Raw genomic sequence first — 23,885 nt, 5'->3', positions numbered from 1 at the left:
CCTTTGCAGCCTTGCTATTCTGACCTCTAAAACCTCGAAAACTTTCAACTGTAAGCGCTTAATTGCTGGAATAATGTGTCACGTGTGATCGACGTCAATAATGGGTAAGATAGATTTCCCGGAAATCGAGGGATTAACATTAAAGCTTCTGGGAGCGTATGGAACAACAATATTAAAAGTCCTTCAGAAGCAAGACGGGATGGAAGAACCATTCCGTTTTACTCGAAGGCAAAACCCAAAAAGTATAGACCGGGGGAGAAGTAGTGCCCTTCTTCAAAAAAAGTAAACTATATATACAAGCTATTTTCAAATCCATCGCGAATTGTCGAAAACGTAGGTTTGATTCCTTCTAGCTTTCTGAAAAAGCCGGTTTCCGAAAAGTTATAGTCAAAGATCAATTTAATACGCTTGAAAAAGTTGTTCAGTATACCGAGGAGTATAACTTACTGCTAGATCTAGCTTTTGTGGACTATGAGAAGGCCTTTGATTTGGTCGAAATATAGGCGATGCTAGCGTATATCAATCACGAAGGACACGAAACCAAAACTCTTCGCTGAAGATGCCTTCACGCTCCAGGAATGGCAAGGATTCGCCATCAACGTCAACGGTGAATTTGTCACTCATCGTCAACGTCGTAACCATGGCAAAAGCTGATGGGGAAACTCGGCACGGTACTCGTAAACCTCAATAAAATTTTGCAACTAGTGGGCTTTCAAATCAACATAGACAAGCCGTAAACTATGAGGAGCACCCATGTCCTGGCCATCTCAATATCAATTACAGTCTTGATCTTTGAAATAGTTGACTCATACGTTTACCTGGGACCAAACAGTCCAATCAGATGAAGCCAAGTACGAGAAAGAGGTCAATTGGCTGGGTAGCGTAACCGACACAGCTCAGAGGTTTGAAGGATTAAAGTAGCAGTGGGCAAGTCACATTACGAACAGAAAAAGACGTTGGGGCCAAAAGGTTGGATCGGGGGACGCTGGATATGGGCTCCTTCCAATCGGTCCTATGATCTGTGGCTATTCATGGATATACTTGCACATCTCTAATCTTTCTTCTCGTCTCTTCTACGAATTTCGTATATTACTAGGTCGCGGCTAGTCGCTAGCCCAGGCGGCACAACAGCGATCTTTGGGGGAGACCTATGCGTGGTAGTCGTCGCCTATCGGTTGATATAATAATGATGATTCTTAATTTCCATTTACATAAATCAACTTGTTGCTTCTTCACCGGTTCAGTTAAGATAGTGAATGTATTTGCTCTCCCCGCTTGGATATTTCCCAAAAAAGAATATCTAATCGGCGTGAAATCGTCCACTACGTAGCTCGTAAATTCATCCAACTAAAGTAGCTTTAAGTCTCGATGACGTCGGTGACGGTAGAATTACGCTACGCTATCAAAAAATTTCCGATAATATAAAATGTTTATTTTAATAAATTTGTCCTTGAAACTTTCTAATTTCGTATCACTTACCACTAAATGTAGTCCCTGTTTAAAATAGGGACTAGGGATTTTAACTAAATAAAATTGTATTTAACTACTTCAAATTGATAAGTAATGTTGGATGATTAACAGGATAGTAAAATAAAAATGCGGGATGTAACAATTATTTAATTTTATTCAAATACAATAGATTTTAATCAATATAGAGTGAAATAACTTATGTCTAAATATTATGCCTTGGACCTAACACGGATTTTATTACAATCTATTGGTTTTACATTCGGAAAGAACTCAAAAATTATTCCATTTTTAAACTCTATTTACAAAAAGAGGCGGTCAATATAATATTCTTATTCAATTGTAAAAATCGTCAAAAATTGGTAAATTATTATATAAATATATAATACATTGATGTATATAAATACTGTTGACAGTATTTGACAAACTGTTTAATTACTAGTTTTGTATAAAAATTTGACTAGATAGAAATTAATACATTTCAATAGAATTGATTGCACTTGAAGTAGGGCTTACAATACCGAACTTAAATCTGAATACCGGTATTTGAACTTTGAAATATCGGGATACCGGTACTATTAATAATAAAAATTACTAGTTACATTTTACTTATCTCAGTTGTTATATTTACTTGTTAACAAATAATATAAGAAATCCAACAAATATTTTTTTCTGAAATGAGTATATATTATTGATTTTATTACATAGAGAGTAGGAGTAGATGGATAAAAAACGTGCAATTAAAAAAGTACATATTAAAACTGATGTTACATTTTACATATAAAAGGCTCGCATTATACGATCAAAGAAGCAAAAATATAATTGAATTGAAAGTATTTATGAAATATATGGCTTCCAATACCGGGATCTCGGAATATTTATAATTTATATTGTAAGCCATAACTTGAAATGATTTGTGTAAATACTGTTTGAAAATTGCGTTATTACGAAAATTCATTTAACAAGAAAAATAAGCAAAAGCTTCAAACATGTTTTACTTACTAAAAGGAAGAAAAGTCAAAATTATTATAATTAAATATATTACAATAAAATTTTCATAAACTTTTTGTGCATTGATTTTTTAATTAATATTTTTATCTTAGATACGTAATTTTCTTGTTTAATTATTTTTGAATGTAAAAAAATCAAACAAATATCATTGAGTTTAAAACAAGAAATTATAAGAAAATACTATATCTCGCTTTTGTGACAGAAATTATTCGTTTACTATTTTACAGATTTATGTACACAAATATTTGAACTTATGTACATAGTAACAAAAAATGGCAAAAAATAATGGTTTAAATATTTTTTGTACTTTTCCTAGCCTGTTTATATGACACTCTTGGATATTAAATACGATCCAATTTCATGATTTCTAGAAATCATGAAATTGATATTCACATATGAAATCAAACAACTACTTTACAACTACACGGAATTGGATGATGGGTAACAATTTTCACTAAACCTAAGCGGGGATACACTTCAACGTTGTTATTAGATGAAATACTAAATGTATCCATCATTACGGGCCATGTAACATACAATATTCTTCTCAATTTAATATAGTTTAATAAAAAATCTTATTATTATAATTTGATTCTGATACAAATGGAGAGTATTTAGCGAACGCGCAATCGTTTAAAAACAACTGACTTACAAAAGTATATGGCATCTCTGTAGCACATCATGCTTAAACTAAATATTTGGTCGTTACTACTAAAATAATACTTGTGAACAAAAGTTACATTTAATCGATGTTATGGAACTTCAAGATGGCGCGGCCTTTTATTTCTGAATTGCAAAGTTTTCTAACAACCTCCTGCGCTTCTTCTGCCGGGAACACCGAATGGGGAGGCGGTTCAATCTGAGGGATATTTACATTTTACATATCTTACTTACAAAAATATAATACGGTAACGTTTTTATACCGATACGGTATAAAGATGCAATAGACGTCGAAGACAAAGCAAAACCCGCCCTGAGCACTTTTTGGCAAGATCTCGTTATTTTACCATTTTAACAAAATTCAGCTTTCCATTGACATGGTCACAGTTGTTCATCGAGCGACGGATAGGGCTAAGCTGTAATTTCTCTGTGAAATTGAATCACAGATGATAAGGTCCCATAGCCGAGCGAAAATAACTGACATAGCCCAGCTGATTGGAATGTTGAAGTAACAATGGACAGAACAGATGGACGCTGAGGCCTTAAGGTTCTCGAACGGAACAGCAAGCAGCCTTCTTACACCCACAAGGTGAACAGATAAGAGCAAGCCACCCGGTCCTATTGGAAATCTATGGCAGCGGCCTACGTCCTATGTAAAGTTATGATGATATGATACGTGACGTAATACGGAAAACTTAAAATTCAAAAAAATATTCCACAGAAAAATTCCCAATGTTTCGAGAGAACATTATTATTCAGAAACTCAAACGTCGTATATCATATGGCAGATATTTGCTCAGACAGCGATGAAGCTACTAAAAAAATTACGATCTTAATAAACATATAACAAAAAAAAAATTAAGATCTAAGGGCCAATTTCTGAAAAGTCAATCAAAGCATTAATCTCATTAAAAATGATTACCGCTTAAGCATTTTGGCCTCAATCTACATCAACTAATATTATAGCACACTATTATATAGTATTCTTTAAAAATTAAAAATAATAGCACCATTTTGTTTCCCTGAAAATCCTTTATTTTAATTACTATATGTTTGGAAACTGATTGGGGATCGCATCAATTAAACTTCCATTAATGAAATCGACTTTTAATTGAAAATGAAAATTACTTCTGTGATTAAGCAATTTACCAACCCGAAGAATATCAAACATTGATTATCAAGAAATTGATCGTAAATTAAAATAGATGTGTCTTTCAGAAACTGGTCATAAAAGTTCGCGCAGTTTCAAACATTCTTCGCAACATTAGAAATTATACTGAATTGAATCGAATACAGCTTACGGTTAGAATCAAATTATTGTCATTTTTATTTAAGCAGTAAACAAGTGAATAGTCCTAAGATAAATGACATTTGCCAAAAGTCAATATGGATGGCCGATGGAAACCGTCGTTATTATTCTTCGATGAATTTTGCGAAATGCGTCAAAAACAAAGTGCGTCATAGCCACATCATGCAAACACAATCGTCTCCGCAATTTGAATCGTGCGGCGTTGTCACCTCGACTAATAAAACATAAAGCGCTCATAAAGAATTCATCCTCCGTAAGTGATACTTGACATTTATATTAATGACTATGGGTCGGTGGTGCCCGCGTCATAAATTGGAACAAAACACGCACGATTTGCTCATACTTCAATCGTTTCAAGTTATACTGAATATCATTGAACCCGTTTTGTTTTTGCCGAACGCATCTAAAGTAATGTATGCAATCTGATATTGCGCAGTATAGACTGACTCATGAAAAGGGCTTCGATTTGTTTAGATGGCCGATTCAAATTTTTTCTTGTATTTGTTAAGAAAGGATTAACGTTATAAGCACAAGATTCTCCTATCTTCTTGCATGGAAATAAAAAAATAAACACGTAAGGGATTTATCCCTTCCTACCTAGTAGTCAGTATGTCCTGGCTCATCACGATATCTCGAACGGATTTTACGAAATTCGACTCGACAAGGTGTTGAGATGGCATTCAAAAGGATAGTGAAGTGGGCGAAGAACAAATAGTTTAATAATAAAGTTGCCTTTGCTCTTTACTTAAACTCTTTGTTTGAAGAGCTCTAAATTTATAGACGTTTGTTTGCATCGATAATTGTGATCAACGAAAAGGACAGAAGTTTCGTTTTAATTACTGTCCACAATTAGATGCAAATAAATAAGAATTATTAACAGATGGACAAATTATTATCTTAATGATGCTCAGGCAAACAATGACTAATGTCGCGCTGTGTGATAAAGACCTCAAATCTATCGTCATTAATTGTTAATTACGTAAATAGTTAATGTACGTGAGATTAAAACAAAATTCTTAATTTGAATTTCCAAGTAAGCCAAAAATTTTGCATTGCTTTAACATTTAAAATAGTAAAAAAATTGATTTTGTACGCTATTATTGTGTTTCTCTGATCCCATGACGCCCTAGTTGTGATTTAAAAACATCTGTGATTTAAAAACAGCAAAATATTAAAAAACCGCTAAGGTTCATGCAATTTCAGCGGCAATTTCAAATCAACCAGTGAACAAATGGTTACTATAGAAATGACTTAGTTAACTAGACTTCATTCGACACAATGAGTGCCCTACCAATCAAAGACAATATAGACAATTGATACATAAATTTTCTCACAAAACACAACAGAATTTAAAAACTCTCAAAGCAGTGGTCTGCATTCGAAATCTAGAGAGCAATTTTGAAAATCTTTAATGATAGTGTAAATTCCACTTACGTAGTTTATATTACCACAAAGGTCGTAGATAATATTTTTTGAGGAAACTTACGACTAAGTATTTACTTATATCCAGTTTTAAATCAAATTAACAAAAATCATTTACACAAACCGATATCATTCAAAATCATAAGACATAAAGCTCCCCAGCAACTTCTCAGGATAATAATTTTAAATAAAGCTTACCTCACCACGAGCAACCAGTTGTACCAATTCCTTCAATTGTTCGATCGATCCATTTGGCACCACGACAATATGGACGTTCATTTCATCGGCTTTCTTTGAAAATTTCGGCATCAACTTTTCGCCAACGTCCTCTGTCACAAGAACCATTCCACCCTAGGGAAAACTCATAAGATATATTGAAAGCCCTGTAGTCGGTAGAGTAACGATGAGACTGGACAGCTGCACTGAACATAATATAAGTCAATATTATTATATGTGTGTAAGTACACAGAAATAACAATAAGAAATCTACACTTCACAATCCTAGTTGTTCATCTGCAGATTTCCTAAAGTTATTTCGAAGTGGAAGTAGGCCTACATCCAGCAGTGAACATCCCACGGCTGAAATGTTGATGATTATGATTACCCCATGCGCTGGTCCGATAATGTCCCAACCACACTCGATACCATAATAGTCGAAACAATTTTCGGCACAGATGCTATAACATCGTACGCGTTAAACTGCAGTCCTACAGCTGAGATGATGATGTTCGAAAAAAGTATATATATAAACTACACGAGCATAGTTTACACACAAAAATCTTTGCATAATGATTATTTTGAAAAAATTACAGTAAAATTAATGAAATTTATAGCAATGTTTTCGCACTAAAACGTAATATTTATTTTACACAGTTGATCAAACATCATGTGAAAGAAATTACGCTACAGGGTATGTAGCAGTTAAATATCCACGTACAAATAAATTATAATTTTTTTCTCACTGCATAATTATTACCGGTTATATTTTTGACGAATTGAATCATCAGTTCTAAAAACAGTTCGCCACGCTTATATTACCTTCTGCGGGATATTTTTCGCTTTCAGCATTAGGCACATACCGGAGCCAAGCACTGAAGCGAACGGTGCAGCGAACGCGAAGTTGTGCCAAAGTTCAGCACGATATCAACAGGACCCCCGCAGGCATCGGTGGTGCGCTCGATCAACTGCCGCTCGTAGAGGTCCTCGCTCCACTGTACTACGCTTATCCTTTTTGTGATAAAATTAAAGTAATATTAATTAATATTTCTTAACATCGAATCTGCCATTGTCGGTCTAAAGACTTGATCAGAAAAGGCTAAGAATTATGTTGTAAACTATATAAATACAACAACCACAGAGGGATAGGCGGCGGATAATTCAATTGTCCAAGTTCAGGAGAATGAGAAGGAGTATGAAAACCCGCCTTGAGTTGTTGAATGATTTGTTTAACGAAAAATAGATAATCACTGTTTAACAGACAGTTAGTAGTGTGTTTTATAACACCTCATTGGAAAAAAAAAACAATGTCGCTGTTAAGTCGGTATCGACGTAAAAATTGGTTTAATATTATGTTTAATACCAGGAATAAATTAAAAATGATTATAAATAATGACGATACGTTTCTTCTTTCTTTTGGTAATAAAATGTACGCAAAAGGTTTTTTTTACAATTGAATTAAACTTATTATTATTACAATCCTTATTTTAAATAATATGCTAAGCTTATGACAATGGAGCTATCAAGAACACATTCTAATTATTAATAAATGTAATGAATAATTTGATACTCACTCGTCACTTTCTTTTGCTAAAACGAAGCCTTCGTCTTTCAAAGTAGCAACGGAAATGTTGATCCGATCATGGTGTTGGCTGTGTTTAAAATAATGTTGGGCAAGTCGCAATGCCCACAAAGCCAAACCACCAGTTCCAACTATTAAAACAGTGACCTTGTCTTTCTGATTAGGGCCCTCCAATGCAGACTTTAAACAATCGCTCGCAGTTTTGACTGTATTGGTGGCAAGCAGGGCGCCTGTTGGAAGCATTGCAGCCACACTAAGAGGGAGATCGTTCGGAACTGGCACTAAGCACTTGAAATCTGGTACCACAATGTAGTCGGCGTATCCGTGTGGTACACCTTCGTAAGGGTATAAAACAATCCGTGTCCCTTCTGAGATTCCCTCGACGCGCTCGGCCGCTTTACCCACCGCATCTACAACGCCTGCCACTTCATATCCCGGGAATAGAGCGCCATCCCTGAGGCCAATGTGTGCGGGTGTGGAACTATGAATACCAAGACCCTCCATCTCACCGGTCAGACTGCTAATTGAGGAGATGGACGACGTGCTACACACAGAGGCCGACCGTGTACGGTTTGCCCGATAGCAAGCACCTGCGTAAACCACTCTAATTCTTGCACCATACATCGGCACATCTGGTACAGGAACATCAAAACTGAAAACACATTCCTTAAGTGTTGGGCCTGGTGATTCAATGGACACTTGCCTGCACAGCTTGCTCATGTTTCTAAAATTATCTGAAAAGAAAAATGCTGTTTAGTTACCTGCACTTCTACCTACAACCGAAATTGCACAAAAAAATCGACGCTAGGCAATTAAAATTTATCAGTAGGGCTAACAATGAAAATGCATGTTGCATCAAAAGAGTAAAACACACAACTTGTTTTCTATTTTGTGCATTAATTTTCTTTTTGTGTTACTTAACCTACCCAGTAAGTAATAACTTTATAAAGCTATATGCAATATTTAAATAATTTTTGGTATTTTATGCAATTAGAAGGCAGAAAGGTTAAAATCTCTTATATTCATGTTTAAAGAGATAATATGTTTTATCCTACAAAAATGGTTGTCATCAGGATATATCCCCAACCTGCATGTACCAAACACTGATATGACATAATTTGTTTTAATAAACTTAAACCTCTCTCACAAGAAAACTCGTTAAAAGTCGCACCTTATGAATTACAGTAGACTACTGAAAAAACTTACATTAAAAAGGTAAATTTACAATAAAAATGTCAATAAAAGAATGTGTGATTAAAAACTGAAGTTTAATGTAAAATAATATAACATTTCACACCAGGAAATTAAAAAGATTTAGATTATAATAAAAATGCAATTGGGATATCTGGTGGGTAGCAGATGAATCAGAGCACTGTCACTTGGAGCAAAACTAAAAATGGAAAATGATATTTGAGTCTGGCACTAGACAAATACTTATGAAAAAAACTATGAATATTGTTGTAATTTTGAAAATATATTGTCTTTTTCCTGACTTGAAACAGTTTAACTGAATGTTAATCTTTACTTTTATTGAACATGCAAAAATGTATCAAGATTATACTTCACATCTTTAACATTGCGTAAAGAACAAAGGAAAGTCTATTAATTGCTCTTAACAGCACACTAACAACTAAAGTAGAAGCAACATTCAAACAGGAGTAACTAACTAGCAAAGTTTAAAATATAACATATGTTATATTTTAAACTTTAAATTAAAATCGTTTCGCTCACCTCTACTAGTTATTCTCTTGTGTTTGACAAGCCACTTAAACGTCTATGTAAATATTATTCGACAAAAAAATAGGACACGATTTAAATCTAAATTCTAAAAATAGTAAGAGGGCAGGAAAAACGTGATAACATGTTAGCTCCTACGTATGTTTTGAATATAGCAGCCACTCGCTACTGTAAACAAGGACAATGAACTAATAACGACACTGATCAAACAAATGTAGAATGAGAAAACAAAAGAATACGAAATTATATAAACATTGTTTTGACCTTCCTGTGTCTTGAAGGTCACATCTACGACTATTTAAAAATCTTATGAAGGACGTTAATGATCTGGTAAATAAAGGGGCTGACTATCAATACAATACGAAATTAACTTGTAGTCTGAGTTATTTAATTTTCTGTTTAAAGTGTATATTAACAAGTGATGTCTAAATATCTATTTATTTAACGTATAGCTTATTGATGATTTAAATATTATTAAATAATTACCTGAGCTGCTCGAAATAGTTTCTATCTATATTAGACTTTGTTCTTTAGTGTGATTTATAAATATAATAACTTTATTTACAAGGACAAAAAAAACATCTACGACGTTTAAAAACGTTCCGTATAACAAAAACACATTTGCTAATATTATTCTGTTAAAAAAATTTCGTAAAATTTAGTAATAGTTTGCTATTATGCTTGAATATTTAATCTTTTGTTTACTAAAATTCTTGTAGTAAATAACTTTAGCTCATTATACAACAATTATTTCTTATCGGTTTGGGTTATAATTTAGAAAAATTTAAACGGGTAACGTTCAAAATTTTTAAAAAATCTAAGGAATTTTTTTAAGAATGATATCAAAATAAGAAAGTGGAAAATTTGCAAGAATATTGCATTTTAGCTGTCTCTAAAGTATAAAGTAAGTTGTAAAAAAATAAACATTAGCAATTACATGTTCATGTTACTATTTACTATACAGGTTGAGGTGGTAAATCAAGGTAAACAAATCGTTAAGTAGCTAAACTAAAGATTTATTTCTAAAATTGTAAAAATAAAAAGCGAACATAAAATAACAGATAATGAGTTGCGGTTTAATGAAGTTAATTTATAATAATAAATAACAATTAATACATTTTTAATATAAAAATAAGCCTTAGTAATACTTGCCATTGTAACTATTACCAATCGCATAATTTATTATCTATGGTAACATAAGTAGCAACACAGATCGGCGTGGGTTTTGCTGTATTGTTAGCGTGGGTTGATTGATAATTATTTACTAAAATTCTTGCACGAAATAGTACGGAATATCTATTAAATAATAACACGAAACACAGCATGGGTGAGTAAAAAGTTTATTTGTGATAAATGATCCGATCAGACATTTGCATTGTTATTGATTGATGTCATTTGTCCGGGGTGGCCTCATCACTATTCAAGGAATATTTTTTTTTGTTGTACCTTAGTTTAAGTATGTGCATAAGATCGAACATAAATTTTAAATTTAAAGCAATCCTTTGAAATATTCACATTTTTTTGCTCACGAATAGTCTCCTCAGTATATTTGTGTTACGCTGCGCTTCGCTCGTTTCTTGTAAGTAATATTGTGTCCTGATCATTTTAGACGGCCGTGTCATAAAAGAACTTTTTGAAACAATTTTTTTAATACTTTCATGCAACATTTGACTAGAGTTATTAAATTTTCACTTTGAAGAAAAGTAAAGACTTATAAGTACTTATACTACTCGGAAAATAAATTAATAATAATTTCATTTTTCTTACAAGGGAATAATATTTGTTAATTTGATTCCTTCACAAAATCTAAACTAATGTTGTGTGTGATGTACTTTCAGAGTTTAATATCGCTGGTCAATATTATATATTAAATGTATAGTTTTTTTAAATATAATTTTGTTTATAAAGGAAATAATTTAGTTAAAGGAGTACATTAAATTAATTTTGTAATTGCATTTAAATTATTTCAGGCTTTGGAATAAATAAACCATCACCTGATTTGTGCAGTGCAGTAGTTTTATTGTTCTAATACCATATTTTTATCACAGTATTGCTAGCCTTGTTCTTATATTCACTAGTTGTGTTGGCGTAAGAATTTTCATAATTTGCTGTCAATCTTTTAATTGTGAATACAGCAGATTATATTCCAACTTTCAACTATTTTCAATTATTGACCAGTATCAGTAGTCACCACCCACATTCTAATCATAATCTTCCTTTTCTTGTGTGTTTGGGACCAAATTTTGCACACTTTATGCATGCCCCTTAACACATGCATATGTACTGATAACCCTGATGATTGTTCTTTGGTATTGGAAGTATTTCATAAGACAATTTTTTGGTTTTCTTGAGCAAGCACTTAAACAAACCACCAACAATTTTTAGTGATAGTAATGAAAGTGACAGCATTTAATGAATGTTTTTTTACAAAAAAAGAAAAGTTCAAAATCAATTCCTACTTTTATACCTGGGTAAAATAAATGTGTTTGATCATTTTAATTGTTTGTCAAACGAACATTTTTGCAAAGCGAATTTCCTTTACTGTAAATAAAAAAATTATCTTAACTATTTCTTAATCAGAAAAATTGTTGATCTTTACTCTTAGTTATTTTTCTAATTTCATTATTAATTTTGTAATAAAGGATTGTCTTCTAAGATTAGTAATTAATTGCTTCAAACTATTCAGTACTTCATACTAGATTTCTCCCTTTTAGTAATTTTTATAACTAAACACTTATACTTAAAGTTATTAACTTATAAGATAGATTCATTTCTTAAATCTCTCCGAGGTAGTGATGATTTAGTTTTAGATTTCACTAGTATTTCAACTATAGACAACAATTTTTATTTTTAAGTCTGTTTGCTATTGCAGTATTTGTTATTATATGTATGTTGTATATGTTTCAGTCAATTATATCTTTAATTTCTCTTTTTAAATAAATTCTCTTCAAAACCTCACCCGCTGTGTCCAATACTAATTCTTGTCTTATTGAAACATAATTTCTATTTCGGTAAAGCATAAGTACCATTTTCTTTCAATATGTTTTACTGTTATCATTATTCTATTTCATTAAAAGTTTTGATCATTTAAAAACTTGTTAGTGTGTTAGTGTAGCCTGATTGACATAATCTTTTTTTAACTTAATATATTAAAGGTCCCTTATTATTCTAATGTATTACTTATTTCTTGGGGTACAGGAACACTTACTAAATGTCATTTTACTCTGTAAGAATTATTATGATTTATAAACTTATAAATATTTGTTCTTCTATTGCTTTTTATTTTAAATATATAAGTAGTATTAACAACACTTAAAATAATAAAATTTTATCTGAAGAAGTCAAATTAGGATTGATTGTTCTTTGAGAAACTTTTATTATGAATTATTCTGTGTCATATTAATTACCATAATTTGGTTTTTAAATTAAAAAATAATAATGTTTTTCTTTGATATTTATTTTCTGCTGTAGCGAATTTTGTTAATAAATTGAAATTATTATGCAAGTTTCATTCAAAATAGCATATTTGGTGTAATCATATTCAGTTATAATTGTATTAAACTTGGGATTATTTAGCTTAACATAAAATTATTGTATATGTGAAGCCTCTGATTCATCAAAATGCTGTTTGAAAGTAGTTGTTAAGCATTTTAACATGACCATGTAATATTAGATAAGCACTGCCTTTTCATGTCATTACATAACTATCTTAAGGTGTTGATTTTAATGTATAACAAGCCAATAGTTTTCAAGGGATTGCTTTAATATCTGTTATAATCATTTTTGTATTATTTACACATGACTAAAATATTATTGACCACATTTATAAAATACAATATTTGGATATGGTAATTTATTCTAACTAAAAATAAATTCTAAATAAAAAGTATTCTTTATGAAAATAAAGAATATTTTTTAATGGTATATATATCTGAAGTATTTCATACTTTTCAGTTATTGGCAACTTTTTTGATATTTTGTTGTAAATAATTTCTACTGTAATAAAATAATATTCCTGAATAACAGAAGTAAAAAATTATTATTGAACTTTTAGGATCTAACTAAATTTTTTCTATAATCATTTTTATCAGACATTTTGTGTTCTAAAACTTTTATTTCTTTTTGCAGTAAGGTGCTTGATCTTTAAATAACAGGAATCAAACTCCAGGTAAGTGAAACTTTACATTTTCATATTAAACTTAGGATTTGTAAGATGGATATAGATTAATACAAAATTGAGCACAGTACCGAGTTTTTGCCCCCACTAGCATCAAATGTAGAATCTTATGATCCTATAATAACATGTATTGATAGAATCATCTTAGTAATGTTTTTTACAGTATATTACAGTAAGTTTGCATATTATTTACAATTGATGTTAATTTTACTTTGCAGCTGGTCACCATGTCACAGCAATACAGTCTGAGGTGGAACAACCACCAACCCAACTTTATTTCAATGTTCACAACCCTCCTAAATACACAAACTCTTGTTGATGTCACTTTGGCAGCGGAAGGCAAGCACCTGCAAGCTCATAAAGTTGTGTTGTCTGCCTGTAGTACTTATTTCCAGGTAATTTTTAAACATCTTACATTCTAGTTCATAAATAATGTTATAGATGTTTATATTCAGAAATTGTTTAGCTTGAATATAAAGTTAGCAAGTTTTGTTAATTTAACATTGAAAATCATTATAATATTTAAATTGTTTAATTTATATTTTACAGGCTCTTTTCGTAGACAATCCTTCTCGTCATCCTATTGTTATCCTTAAGGATGTTTCATACTCTGATCTACGCACTATGGTGGATTTCATGTACTATGGTGAAGTAAATGTAACCGAAGAGCAATTACCACAGGTAAGCTGTTTTTAAGAAATTAATTTAGTTAATACAAATAAATATTGAAAAATTATAATTTATTTTTGTTATCAGGTGCTTGACACTGCTAAACTGCTAAAAATAAAAGGCTTGACAGAAATGCCTGACTCAACTTCTCTAACTCGCTCCCAAGGAACATTAGCAGACTTTCAATCTCCGGGGGATTCAATAGATTCTCAAAGACATTCAACATCTCCTGCAGCCTCTCCTTCTAATAAACGTAAAAGGTAATAACAGTGTTAGTGCATAGCATTTGACTTCCTTGCTTTAATTTTTTACAAGTACAGTTAGACCCCAATAATTATCAGCTACTAAGGCCAAGCCATATCTCTTCTTTTCAATAATTTGTTAACATTTCTTCGTTCATAATTTTTTTTAAATAATATACTAAGGAGTAAAAGAATTAACTTTTATATTATTATTTCTGTAGACGCCGAAAAAGTTCAACTGGCTCAACATCTCTAAACATGATACCTGATGAGCATAGAAATGATGAAGCAGGGCAGTCTGTGGATTTAGTAAGAGGAGATTCTATCACTTTAAGCAGCTTGCCTCAACAGAGACGTATGAGAGAATATCAAGATGAACGGATTGATGCAGCACAGCAGGTGAATATTTTGAAATAATTTTTTTTTGTTTAGTTGGTTTCTGTTCGTCACTTTGTTGAAACTGTAATTCAACAAAAACTGTAAATTACCATGTTTATTTCATATTGCTAAATAGTTCCAAAGCAATCGGCTTTTTAAGATCTTGGTCATTTGTTTTTTTTTTCCTTCATGAATGTTTGCTAACTTTAATCTAAGAATGTACATTGGACAGGAAAATAGAAGTAGGATTGTTTGTTATATTAATAATTTGTTTTATTTTTTACAGGCTACTGATCAACATAATCTTAATGTTAATGACACATTGACAATGGACAACAATCCAGCAGGAATTCCCCAAGGTAACTTTTAAATTTATCACCAAAGTATGCATTAAAACTGTAATTCATTTATCTTTGGACTATGACAAAAGTAATCTAATAACTACATTGTAAAATATTTAACCTCTATTTAAAAAAAAATGTTTACTGAGCTTCTAAATTAAAATTAAAATACATTTCTAGATTATTAATACTTATAAAAAGTGACAGATTAGTAATATAATTAAAATCCCATACACTCAAGTGCAATTATTATTATGGTGCTAACAGTGCATTGTAATTATGTGAAGGTGATAAAAGTTAGTGTGTATGTGTTTGTATGTAAATATATATATATATAAATATATAGATATATACATACATACACTAAATGTTTTTATTGAAAACAATTTCTGAATATCATGACACAGTTAAAAATAAAGAATCAAGAAATTGACCAATTCTTATTAGGAATGCAGTGTTTAACCTAACTGTAGTAAAACACTAAAGTAATCCAAATGGCTGTTCCAAATGGAATGATTACATTTAAATGGATTTAGATAAAGTCCATCCAGTTAGCTTAGTCGCGTTTACGGGCTTGCGGAATCTTTTTTTATACCCCTTTGGGAAAAATGTCAATTAGGGTTCCGTGAGGTGTGCGGATTAACAATTGTGCCATCAGCATGATTTCAGTGTGACAACAAAATCTTAACAAAAGAAAATGAAAATCCTGTAAACTGGACAAGTCTGTTTATAAAAATTAAAGAGTAAAGTAAACTGGTCTTATTAGATAAAAAAACCAGTAAATGTTGTCTATCGTAAAATATTTAACAAAATAGATATTAAAAATGAATAATCCTTAAAAAAATATAGGATAGAAGTAATTAAAAGGGACCAAACCATTTTCAAAGAAATAATGTTATCAAGGTATAATAATAATAATTAAACATTTTATTACAACTCCATTATTTCATTAGGTGTAGAAATTTATTCTTATGTTTTATTAGTATTTGTTATTAAACCAACATTTCAAAAAAGTTATGCTTGTGATTTTACTTTAAATCATAAATGGTCGAAAATTTGATTTAATATTTGTTAACAGTTGACAACTTAAACCAATGAACATAAAATGGACATTATCAGAAAATAAATGACAAAATTTGAATCATATACTGGAGTTTTAAGCCCTGTGCTTATTTTACGTTTTACTTACGTGACTATAGATATTTATGGAATCGGGCTGTTAATCGTTAGGAATAAATTGTCGTTTACAAAAGTTTAGGGGAGTTCATTTTAGTTATCATACTAAATTTACATAATACAATCTTTGGCAGTTGACATTAAGGTACATTACATGCAAAATTAAAAGAGCTTTTAATTAAATAAACGAATTTAAAGAAAGCCTCGAAAAAGTGATATCTGAAAATAACTTCCTTGTTCTATAGACAAAAAAATAGCATCAATTTAAGGATTAAATGGTTGGATACTGTGATTGTTTCTGATTAACGTTGTTCTCCATTATATCTTAGTGTAATGTTATTGTGAAAAATCGCATATTTAAATAACCTTAAATAATGACTATTTAATTCACTTTTTATGTTAAACTAGATAAAATAATAGATATCAAAAAGGGCAATTATTTATACACTAAGCAATATCATATCTTAATAATTTTTTTTAATAATCAAATTGATTCAAATACATATATTTGCAGTTTTCAACAATACTATCGAATATTTATAATAATGTATTAAACTAATATTTATGAAAATGTTTTTAAATTTGTTATGTTAATATGACTTGTTAAGAATTATTACTAAAGTTTTAAAGTTATTTTTTATTTCTTAATAAGTTACTATTAAATATAACAAAAAGTCAGGTAATAACCTTTATTTCCAGGGAAGGGAGATCAATGAAAATTAATTTACAAAAACTATCCCTTTCATTAATTTTCCTTTCCTTTAATGTTTTACAAAATCATTTATCTCTCTTCCCAGGAGGCCAGTGGAGTATGATGGAGCACACATACCCCCGATACTCGAATGCCTGCATCGGCGGGGGCGGTCTGCAGCCGGACCACGGCATGTACATTAATAATGTCATCAACCCTCACATGGAATCGGACATGAACGATTACGGTCAAGGTTTGGGAGTAACCGGACCGTCTCCTGGCCCCAGTTGTGTCGCAGAAGCCCAAACTCCGCAAGAAGTTATTCCTCAAGTCCAACCAAAGCGACGTCGTACTACAAATCCCCAGTCGGAAGAAAACTTTCAGAGAGCTCTTGAAGCCGTGCGATTCGGAGGGATTGGGTTTTGTAAAGCAGCGCGAATGTTCGGGGTTAACAACAGGACACTGTGGTTGGAATACAAAAAGAAAGGCTACCCGAACAACCGACCCAGCATCAAAAGCAGGATTAAACGCGAACACACCTCTCCCCCGCCCGAGCCCAAGGAAGAAGTACCGCAAGCCGAGCAGCAGATGGCGCTCATATGCCCGCCGCACCCAGTGCCCGTGAGCTTCATCGACTCGCGGCCGATCGACTTCCCGCTGCAGGGGGTGCCCCACAACTCGCCCCTCAACATTCTCGGGATGAACTTCAACTCGATGCAATAGAACGCGGCTTGCGGGGCGCCCGGCGAAGAGTCCTACTCCTTGTGACACGAGTGGCAGGGCGCCGAGTACGATGGCTCGCATCCGGTGCTCGCGCCCTTGCCCGCCGCCCGCCCCCAGCCGCGCTATGACCTCTACATGCACATGTTGTAAATATTGTTACCCTCGTCGTCCAGTATTACTAGATCTTTTTAGCATATTACCAATCGATCATGTCCAAACACGGTATTGAACACCTTGTGTTGATGTTATACTGGGCGTTCCACATGTCCGCGAGACCGCTGACTCTTTGCCATAATCAAAAATGTATGTTTAGATCTCAGTAGCCTCCTAAGTTGTAATTGGTAAGCATAAGAATCTGCTTCTCTGACTGCGCGTTTGAGAAGGGCCAGAATCGTATGTGATAGCAAATTTATTATGGGTATTTACTTTTGAAATCCTCTATTAATCATCGCGTTTACGACGCAATACTTTAGTTTTAAGAGAAACAAATGTCAGGTGACACTCAATTTCTTAACTACCTCTATCCATTAGTATTTTCTCTTACATTGTGTACAGATGTGAGCGTCTAGGCATCCACCAAAAAGTTAGTATTATCTTATTTGATTTACTGGAGAAGGTTAATACTTCAAACGAGAAAGATAATAAAAGAAATTTTGTATTCTTAAGTATTCAGTCGGAATACTTTTGTGAGTCATAAAACACTATTTTATTAAATTTTCAACAAAATTTCATACTTCATGTTCACCAAATAATTAGAAAAAGGTCAGATATACCATATAGTAAGGTATAGATAATATTTTTGATTATATCATCACAGTAGAAAGAAAATGAACTAGAATAGTTTAGAAGTAGGTGCAAATTATATGTCCAATTGATGACATACAGAGAGAGCAGAGTAACTTTCATTATAAAAATGAAGTAGTGAATGTATATTTTTTGTACATCTTATTTCGTAAACTATGCACAAATCGCTAATCAGTTCCAGGACAAACACTTAACAATTGTAATGTTGGGGTAGAGAGAAAGATAGTAGCAGATATCAGAAAAAAAATGATAAGCAATGAAGCGTATTATACGTACGCGAAAAATATTTATGAAGTACGTCATTATTGCTTTCGCTAAAAATTGTTTTTCTATTAAAATAGTTTTATATTGTATTAACACTGAAGCAATTGGGATTAGATGGGCTACAGGCGATCATACGTTCATATCAATTCTATATTGTATTTATATAACATTAGACTTATACAAATGATTTGATTTATATCAAAAACTACAATTACTATATAGAGGATCTTGACTTGTAAAGTTGGTCATGCGCAATGAAAAATAATGTAATTTGCATTTATAGGGTTTAGACCATTATTATGTAAGACTAGAATAAGCTGTGGATATAAAACAAAGTAAGCATTTTAGACTTGCAAATATTGAAGTCATGAATATTTTCCTTAATAACTTTCATTACTATTTATCTGCAAATAGTAATGTGCTTGGAAATAACCTAAATTTCAACAGAACATCTAGTGAAGAAAATATGAATAAATCTTCAAAAATTTCCCAACGCATTGTGAGTCAAATTTATAAGAAACTTTTTTACTACATAGAGTAAATTTCACAAATCACTTAATTCTTGTCCTCATGATATATGTACTTACTTGTTACTCGTACTTAATATTTACTATGATTGTGTATATAATTATCGAATATCGGGCACAGCATGTTAGCTTTGTAACAGGGGAAAGGTCCAAATTGTTTATTCTCTTCCTATGTGCTTCTGCAACATATAACCGAAGTTACAAAAAGCAATTACATTAAGAATGATTTTATTTAAATTTTACATCAGCACGATAAGTATACAGAAGCAACATGCATTTCTAACATTATAAACACAGTTCAACTTATGGTAACTTTCATTATTATGATAAAGAATATTATAGATATTGTCTTTACACCTAAGTTAGCATATTCTATTAGAGGGTAATGTAAGAAGGATAATGTATAAGTTTACTTGCGAAAAGATCTCTATAATTTTCGACTGATTTTTACATTGTTTACAACACGAACTTCTAATAAGAGCGCACTTTAAAAAGAATTATCTTATTTATTTGTACGATATATTGAAACGTTTTTGTACCTATAATTTTCTATCTTTAAGTATAATAGAGTGATCGAAGTTGCAGTATTATGAATAAATGTTTTGATCGCCCCATGGCAACTTATTAGAGGTTAGTGTGTAAAACGTATTGTTCATTTTTATGATAATTAGTTAGGCAACCTAGCTGCTACTAAGGTATAAGATCAATGCATTCAAACACAATGTGTAAATATGTGTATATACAATTTGTTAATGATGTACTGTATTCTCAAAGCTACATATTATTTTGCCCTTTGATTACAAGTAACATAATAATCACATGTTCTTTTATGAAATTTCATATGAGATTAAATTTACACATTCAATTTGTATAGTGCCAATTAAAATGCCAGTGTTTTTGTGAGAGTTGATTCTCATCGTAAGTCATTTAGTGAAAATTGTTATACACTTTTGAAGTATTTGTTTACAAAGATCACAGACATTGACTTTAGTGAGTGAAATTGATTCTGGTTTTGTCTTAATCCGGACTTAGTCTTCGAATGAATTTAAAACAGTCGATTACGATTTATAATTAGTTTTCTAAAGATTTTGTTACCAAATCATGTTTATTATATTATTACATCTGTTTTTGTATTTCTTTTAATATGATTAACTAATGACCAGCATAAATAATTGTGAGTACTTTATGGGCCGCTGAATTGTGCGAAGCACTATATTTTTATTCTTTACCAAAATAAACAATAAATTTTTTTGGTTATTTTGTAAAGGATTTTTCAATTAACCACCCAGTGATTGCAATCTTTACAATGCACTGAAACCTTTATAGAAACTTACTATGAACATGTGATGACCTTTAGCAAAGTTGTCGAGTAACGACCCCACGAACGTTGCTAACTCTGTATGACCAATTCTTGACTGATGATGGCGCCTCTGTTATTCCAATGATTTTCATAGGTTGCCCATGACAATCGATGTTGATTTGAATTAATTAAAAACAGCGAACGAATGATGACGTTTCGAGTTAGGAGTGGTTAAGAATTTATGTAAATTTATGTCCGCCTCACATAATTAAAATAAAAGGAAAGAAAACTGAATAAACTAGTTTTCTCTTAAATTCCACGCGAAGTCGCCAAGCACAGCCAGTTCATTATAAAAAAAAAGAAATTGATGTAAGTGGTCGTTTGGTGTGTTTGGTCATTACATTTGGGATTGCCTGCATTGTTATAAATTATGGACCCTTAGGTTATATAGAAAAAATTAAGTCCTTTAAGGTATTCGAGGTTATTTAGTTTTGTAGCAACTTGCAGTGAAGTAAACTAAAGACTTATATTTAGTATTTTTTTTAAGCCAGCACAGATTTGAATACTCGAAATTGGAGATCAAAAAATAACGAATAATCTAGTGGGATCAAAAAATTATTTAATAATTGTTCTAATTTACTTACGTGCCAAAATAGATTAATTTCAGCTATATTAGTATAGCTACAGGTTTTGAACAGTTTGCCTCTTACCGAATTGTTAGTCCTTATTTAGAACAGCGGTGGTTCAACTATTTTAAAGCAAATACGCAAAAATTAATTAAGGCATGGTAGGCGCATGTTTATTGTTTTCTTTTTAGGTGGCAGGTGAGAAAATAAAAACATTACAGATACAATAATATATTTCGTTGAGATCCAAAGGTTCTCGAGTGGCGGTCATGAGACATTAACGCGGCGTGGTTAAATCGTCCACTAGTAGCGCTGACGACATAGTGAAGGTCACGGGATTCGCAAGGCCGGTCATAAAGTAGTATCTTCTTTGAAAATGTACTTCTTTCCTTATGTATTTCTTCTCAAAAACTTTCGTCATCAGTTTTGTAATTTGAACCTCTTCTCCATGTGAGCCGTGCCAAGGTCCTCCACTGGTGGACATAGATAAGCGTGTCTCAAATTTACAATAGGACCGGTAAAAAGCGGCCTGTTTCCAACTATTTTTAAATGCTCAATCATTGTTTAATCCTGAAAACTGTCTAAACCATAGACTACATCTATAACTATAATTGTAACAATTTTGATTTATTTAGTTCTTTTGTTCCTTAACATGTCATATATCCACTGTATTACCGATGTGTGAGACATTTTTTTCTACCGGGTGGTAGAGTAATACACCTGTGATTAAGTTTGAGGTCTTAGCTTGCGGGTTCGAGTAAATTGTTGATTTTGCAGATTCTTTTGCTACACAGTCAGGTCTTCGTATGCGTCGTTCAAAGATTTTCAAGCGACAGAACCGTGTGCCTGAGGAGCGGGAGATTAGAAAACAAGTTTCAGAGCCGGCGCCATCATCAGGTCCGCCTATCCTGCAGAAACACGAGTCGTACCCTCAGTACACTGCTAACAAGGTATATATATAACTAAACTAATTACATATCAAACTATTCGAAGGTAAAAACTCTTACGTTAGGTTAAATTTTTATTTCAATTATTTTTTTTATGTTGGTCGTATTTTGTAATTCATTAGAACCGGCGTTTAAAACCTCAGGAGCGGGAAGTTGGATCGCTCCTTATACGATTGGTAGATCGGCAGTCGTCTACCACGTCGACATCAACGTCATTCGAGACTTCGGTCTCCGACAGCACTGTGCACACGCAACGTGCGAGCCACACGCCCGCGGTGCGCGATGGCCCTCCTCTCAGCTGCAACTTTTGTTGGAATACCGTCGACGAGTGCGGCAGGATCTTACGTCGCAAGACACAATACCACTGTCCCGAGTGTCGCACCAATCTATGCATTGTACCTTGCTTCCACGAATATCATGATTTGCCAGAAGCCGAAGCGACTGCGAGCGCAAGATGAATCGTTTGCCGTAACAGCACGGTGTATCCTCTATACAACAATAAGTCGAATCAAACAAACATTCGGCTCCCGTATCATAAAGAAATTTTCTGATTAACTTCTATTACTACCATTCTCACCTCCGAAATATCGTTATATATACAGATTTAAATGGGATAAAAAATATATAAGTGGTCATCTTAGACCAGATGGGTGTTTTTAATTGTAAATAAATTAAATATAATGTAAATATTCTATATCCAATGTCTATATTTATAATTAAATGAATCAATATGAATAATTTATATTTTAAATAATTCTATATCTATGTTTCTGCAGAATAATTATTATTAGAATTTGATATATATATATTTATTTCTCATATGTATCTGATACACAATACATGATATATCTTAAATAAAAAAAATGGAAATGCTAATTTTCAAGAGTCATTTGAAATGTATTACTTAATATTAAATAAAATAAAAATGTTGCGCAATGTTGTTCAGCCATGAAAGTACATTTTGTCTCTAACGTTAAATGTTACTAAACTGTTTTTCAATCTTTTTACATGATATAACATATCCATAAAATAATGTTTGTTGAAAAATAAATACAAAATTTGGAAAAAATTTCACTTTGTATTAAAGGCACTCTGTAATTTCTGTAAAAAGATGAATTAATTCGCAGGTTATAAGAGATAAAAAGCAATGAATACATATTTCTTGATTAGTGGATAGGAAAAATTAGCCAAAGGTAGTTTTTTGTTCAACTGTTTAACGAAGTAAAGCCATATAAACCTTAATACACTAGTACAGCTACAGGTTTTGTTTTGAATTGTAAAATACCTGACCAAAGATATTGCTAAAACAAGGTATATGTAATTCTAAATCTTTTTCCTGGCTATCATTTCCCGTGATAGTAATCAATGGTTGTTAGATACTAACGAACAGATCATCATTACCTTCCCACTAATGTACTGGGAACGTTTTTCGTTCTTTTTTATTATGTACATGTAGCCTTATTGACTGTAATCAATAATTAATCAAAATACTTGATATTTAAAAAACTTTTTGATATAGACAACGGTGTTTTTTTTAGATATAGACGCTATTAAATGTGTCATTAGAACGCACATAATGCTGGTTCATATAAGTAGTAGATGTCGTTGTAACTACT

General features: G+C 32.0%; 2 protein-coding genes across 4 annotated transcripts; one reads left to right on the top strand and one right to left on the bottom strand.

Annotated features, from left to right (window-relative positions):
* Positions 1-1,664: 1,664 nt before the first annotated feature.
* Drat (Death resistor Adh domain containing target) lies at positions 1,665-9,981 on the bottom strand. Of its 2 annotated transcripts, none has more exons than XM_068772088.1 (5): positions 9,891-9,981; positions 7,660-8,401; positions 6,949-7,096; positions 6,068-6,220; positions 1,665-3,337 (listed from the first exon to the last, which is right to left on the bottom strand). In XM_068772088.1, exons 2-5 carry the CDS (start codon positions 8,385-8,387, stop codon positions 3,221-3,223), a joined length of 1,146 nt encoding a protein of 381 aa, XP_068628189.1. In that variant the 5' UTR covers positions 8,388-8,401; positions 9,891-9,981; the 3' UTR covers positions 1,665-3,220. The 2 variants fall into 2 exon arrangements, with proteins under 2 accessions (XP_068628189.1, XP_068628107.1); XM_068772006.1 differs by lacking the exon at positions 9,891-9,981 and adding an exon at positions 9,399-9,631.
* A 645-nt stretch (positions 9,982-10,626) lies between these two features.
* LOC137919506 (protein bric-a-brac 1-like) lies at positions 10,627-22,916 on the top strand. Of its 2 annotated transcripts, XM_068762720.1 has the most exons (9): positions 10,627-10,731; positions 13,533-13,572; positions 13,800-13,976; positions 14,131-14,262; positions 14,338-14,510; positions 14,714-14,891; positions 15,157-15,229; positions 22,100-22,272; positions 22,392-22,916. In XM_068762720.1, the coding sequence occupies exons 3-9, from the start codon at positions 13,809-13,811 to the stop codon at positions 22,725-22,727; spliced, it is 1,233 nt and encodes a 410-aa protein (XP_068618821.1). In that variant the 5' UTR covers positions 10,627-10,731; positions 13,533-13,572; positions 13,800-13,808; the 3' UTR covers positions 22,728-22,916. The 2 variants fall into 2 exon arrangements, with proteins under 2 accessions (XP_068618821.1, XP_068618737.1); XM_068762636.1 differs by lacking the exons at positions 22,100-22,272; positions 22,392-22,916 and adding an exon at positions 17,185-20,974.
* The last annotated feature ends 969 nt before the right edge of the window (positions 22,917-23,885 follow it).

The sequence above is a fragment of the Battus philenor genome, unplaced genomic scaffold (genome assembly GCF_028537555.1).
Source record: "Battus philenor isolate CCGP_79_NKW_IND1 unplaced genomic scaffold, ilBatPhil1.0.hap1 SCAF_1, whole genome shotgun sequence".
Lineage (NCBI taxonomy): Eukaryota > Metazoa > Arthropoda > Insecta > Lepidoptera > Papilionidae > Battus > Battus philenor.
This window is presented reverse-complemented; position numbering and strand designations above follow the sequence as displayed.

Bases quoted from the DNA above. Each gene is read 5' to 3' on its own strand.
- Drat (XM_068772088.1), bottom strand. From the start codon at position 8,387: ATGAGCAAGCTGTGCAGGCAAGTGTCCATTGAATCACCAGGCCCAACA. The intron at 7,097-7,659 runs GTGAGTATCAAA...TATCACAAAAAG, and splicing joins TTAGCAAAAGAAAGTGACGA to GATAAGCGTAGTACAGTGGA. The intron at 6,221-6,948 runs GTATGTGCCTAA...AGTTTTCCCTAG, and splicing joins CGCTTCAGTGCTTGGCTCCG to GGTGGAATGGTTCTTGTGAC.
- LOC137919506 (XM_068762636.1), top strand. From the start codon at position 13,809: ATGTCACAGCAATACAGTCTGAGGTGGAACAACCACCAACCCAACTTT. The intron at 13,977-14,130 runs GTAATTTTTAAA...TATATTTTACAG, and splicing joins CCTGTAGTACTTATTTCCAG to GCTCTTTTCGTAGACAATCC. The intron at 14,263-14,337 runs GTAAGCTGTTTT...TTTTGTTATCAG, and splicing joins CCGAAGAGCAATTACCACAG to GTGCTTGACACTGCTAAACT.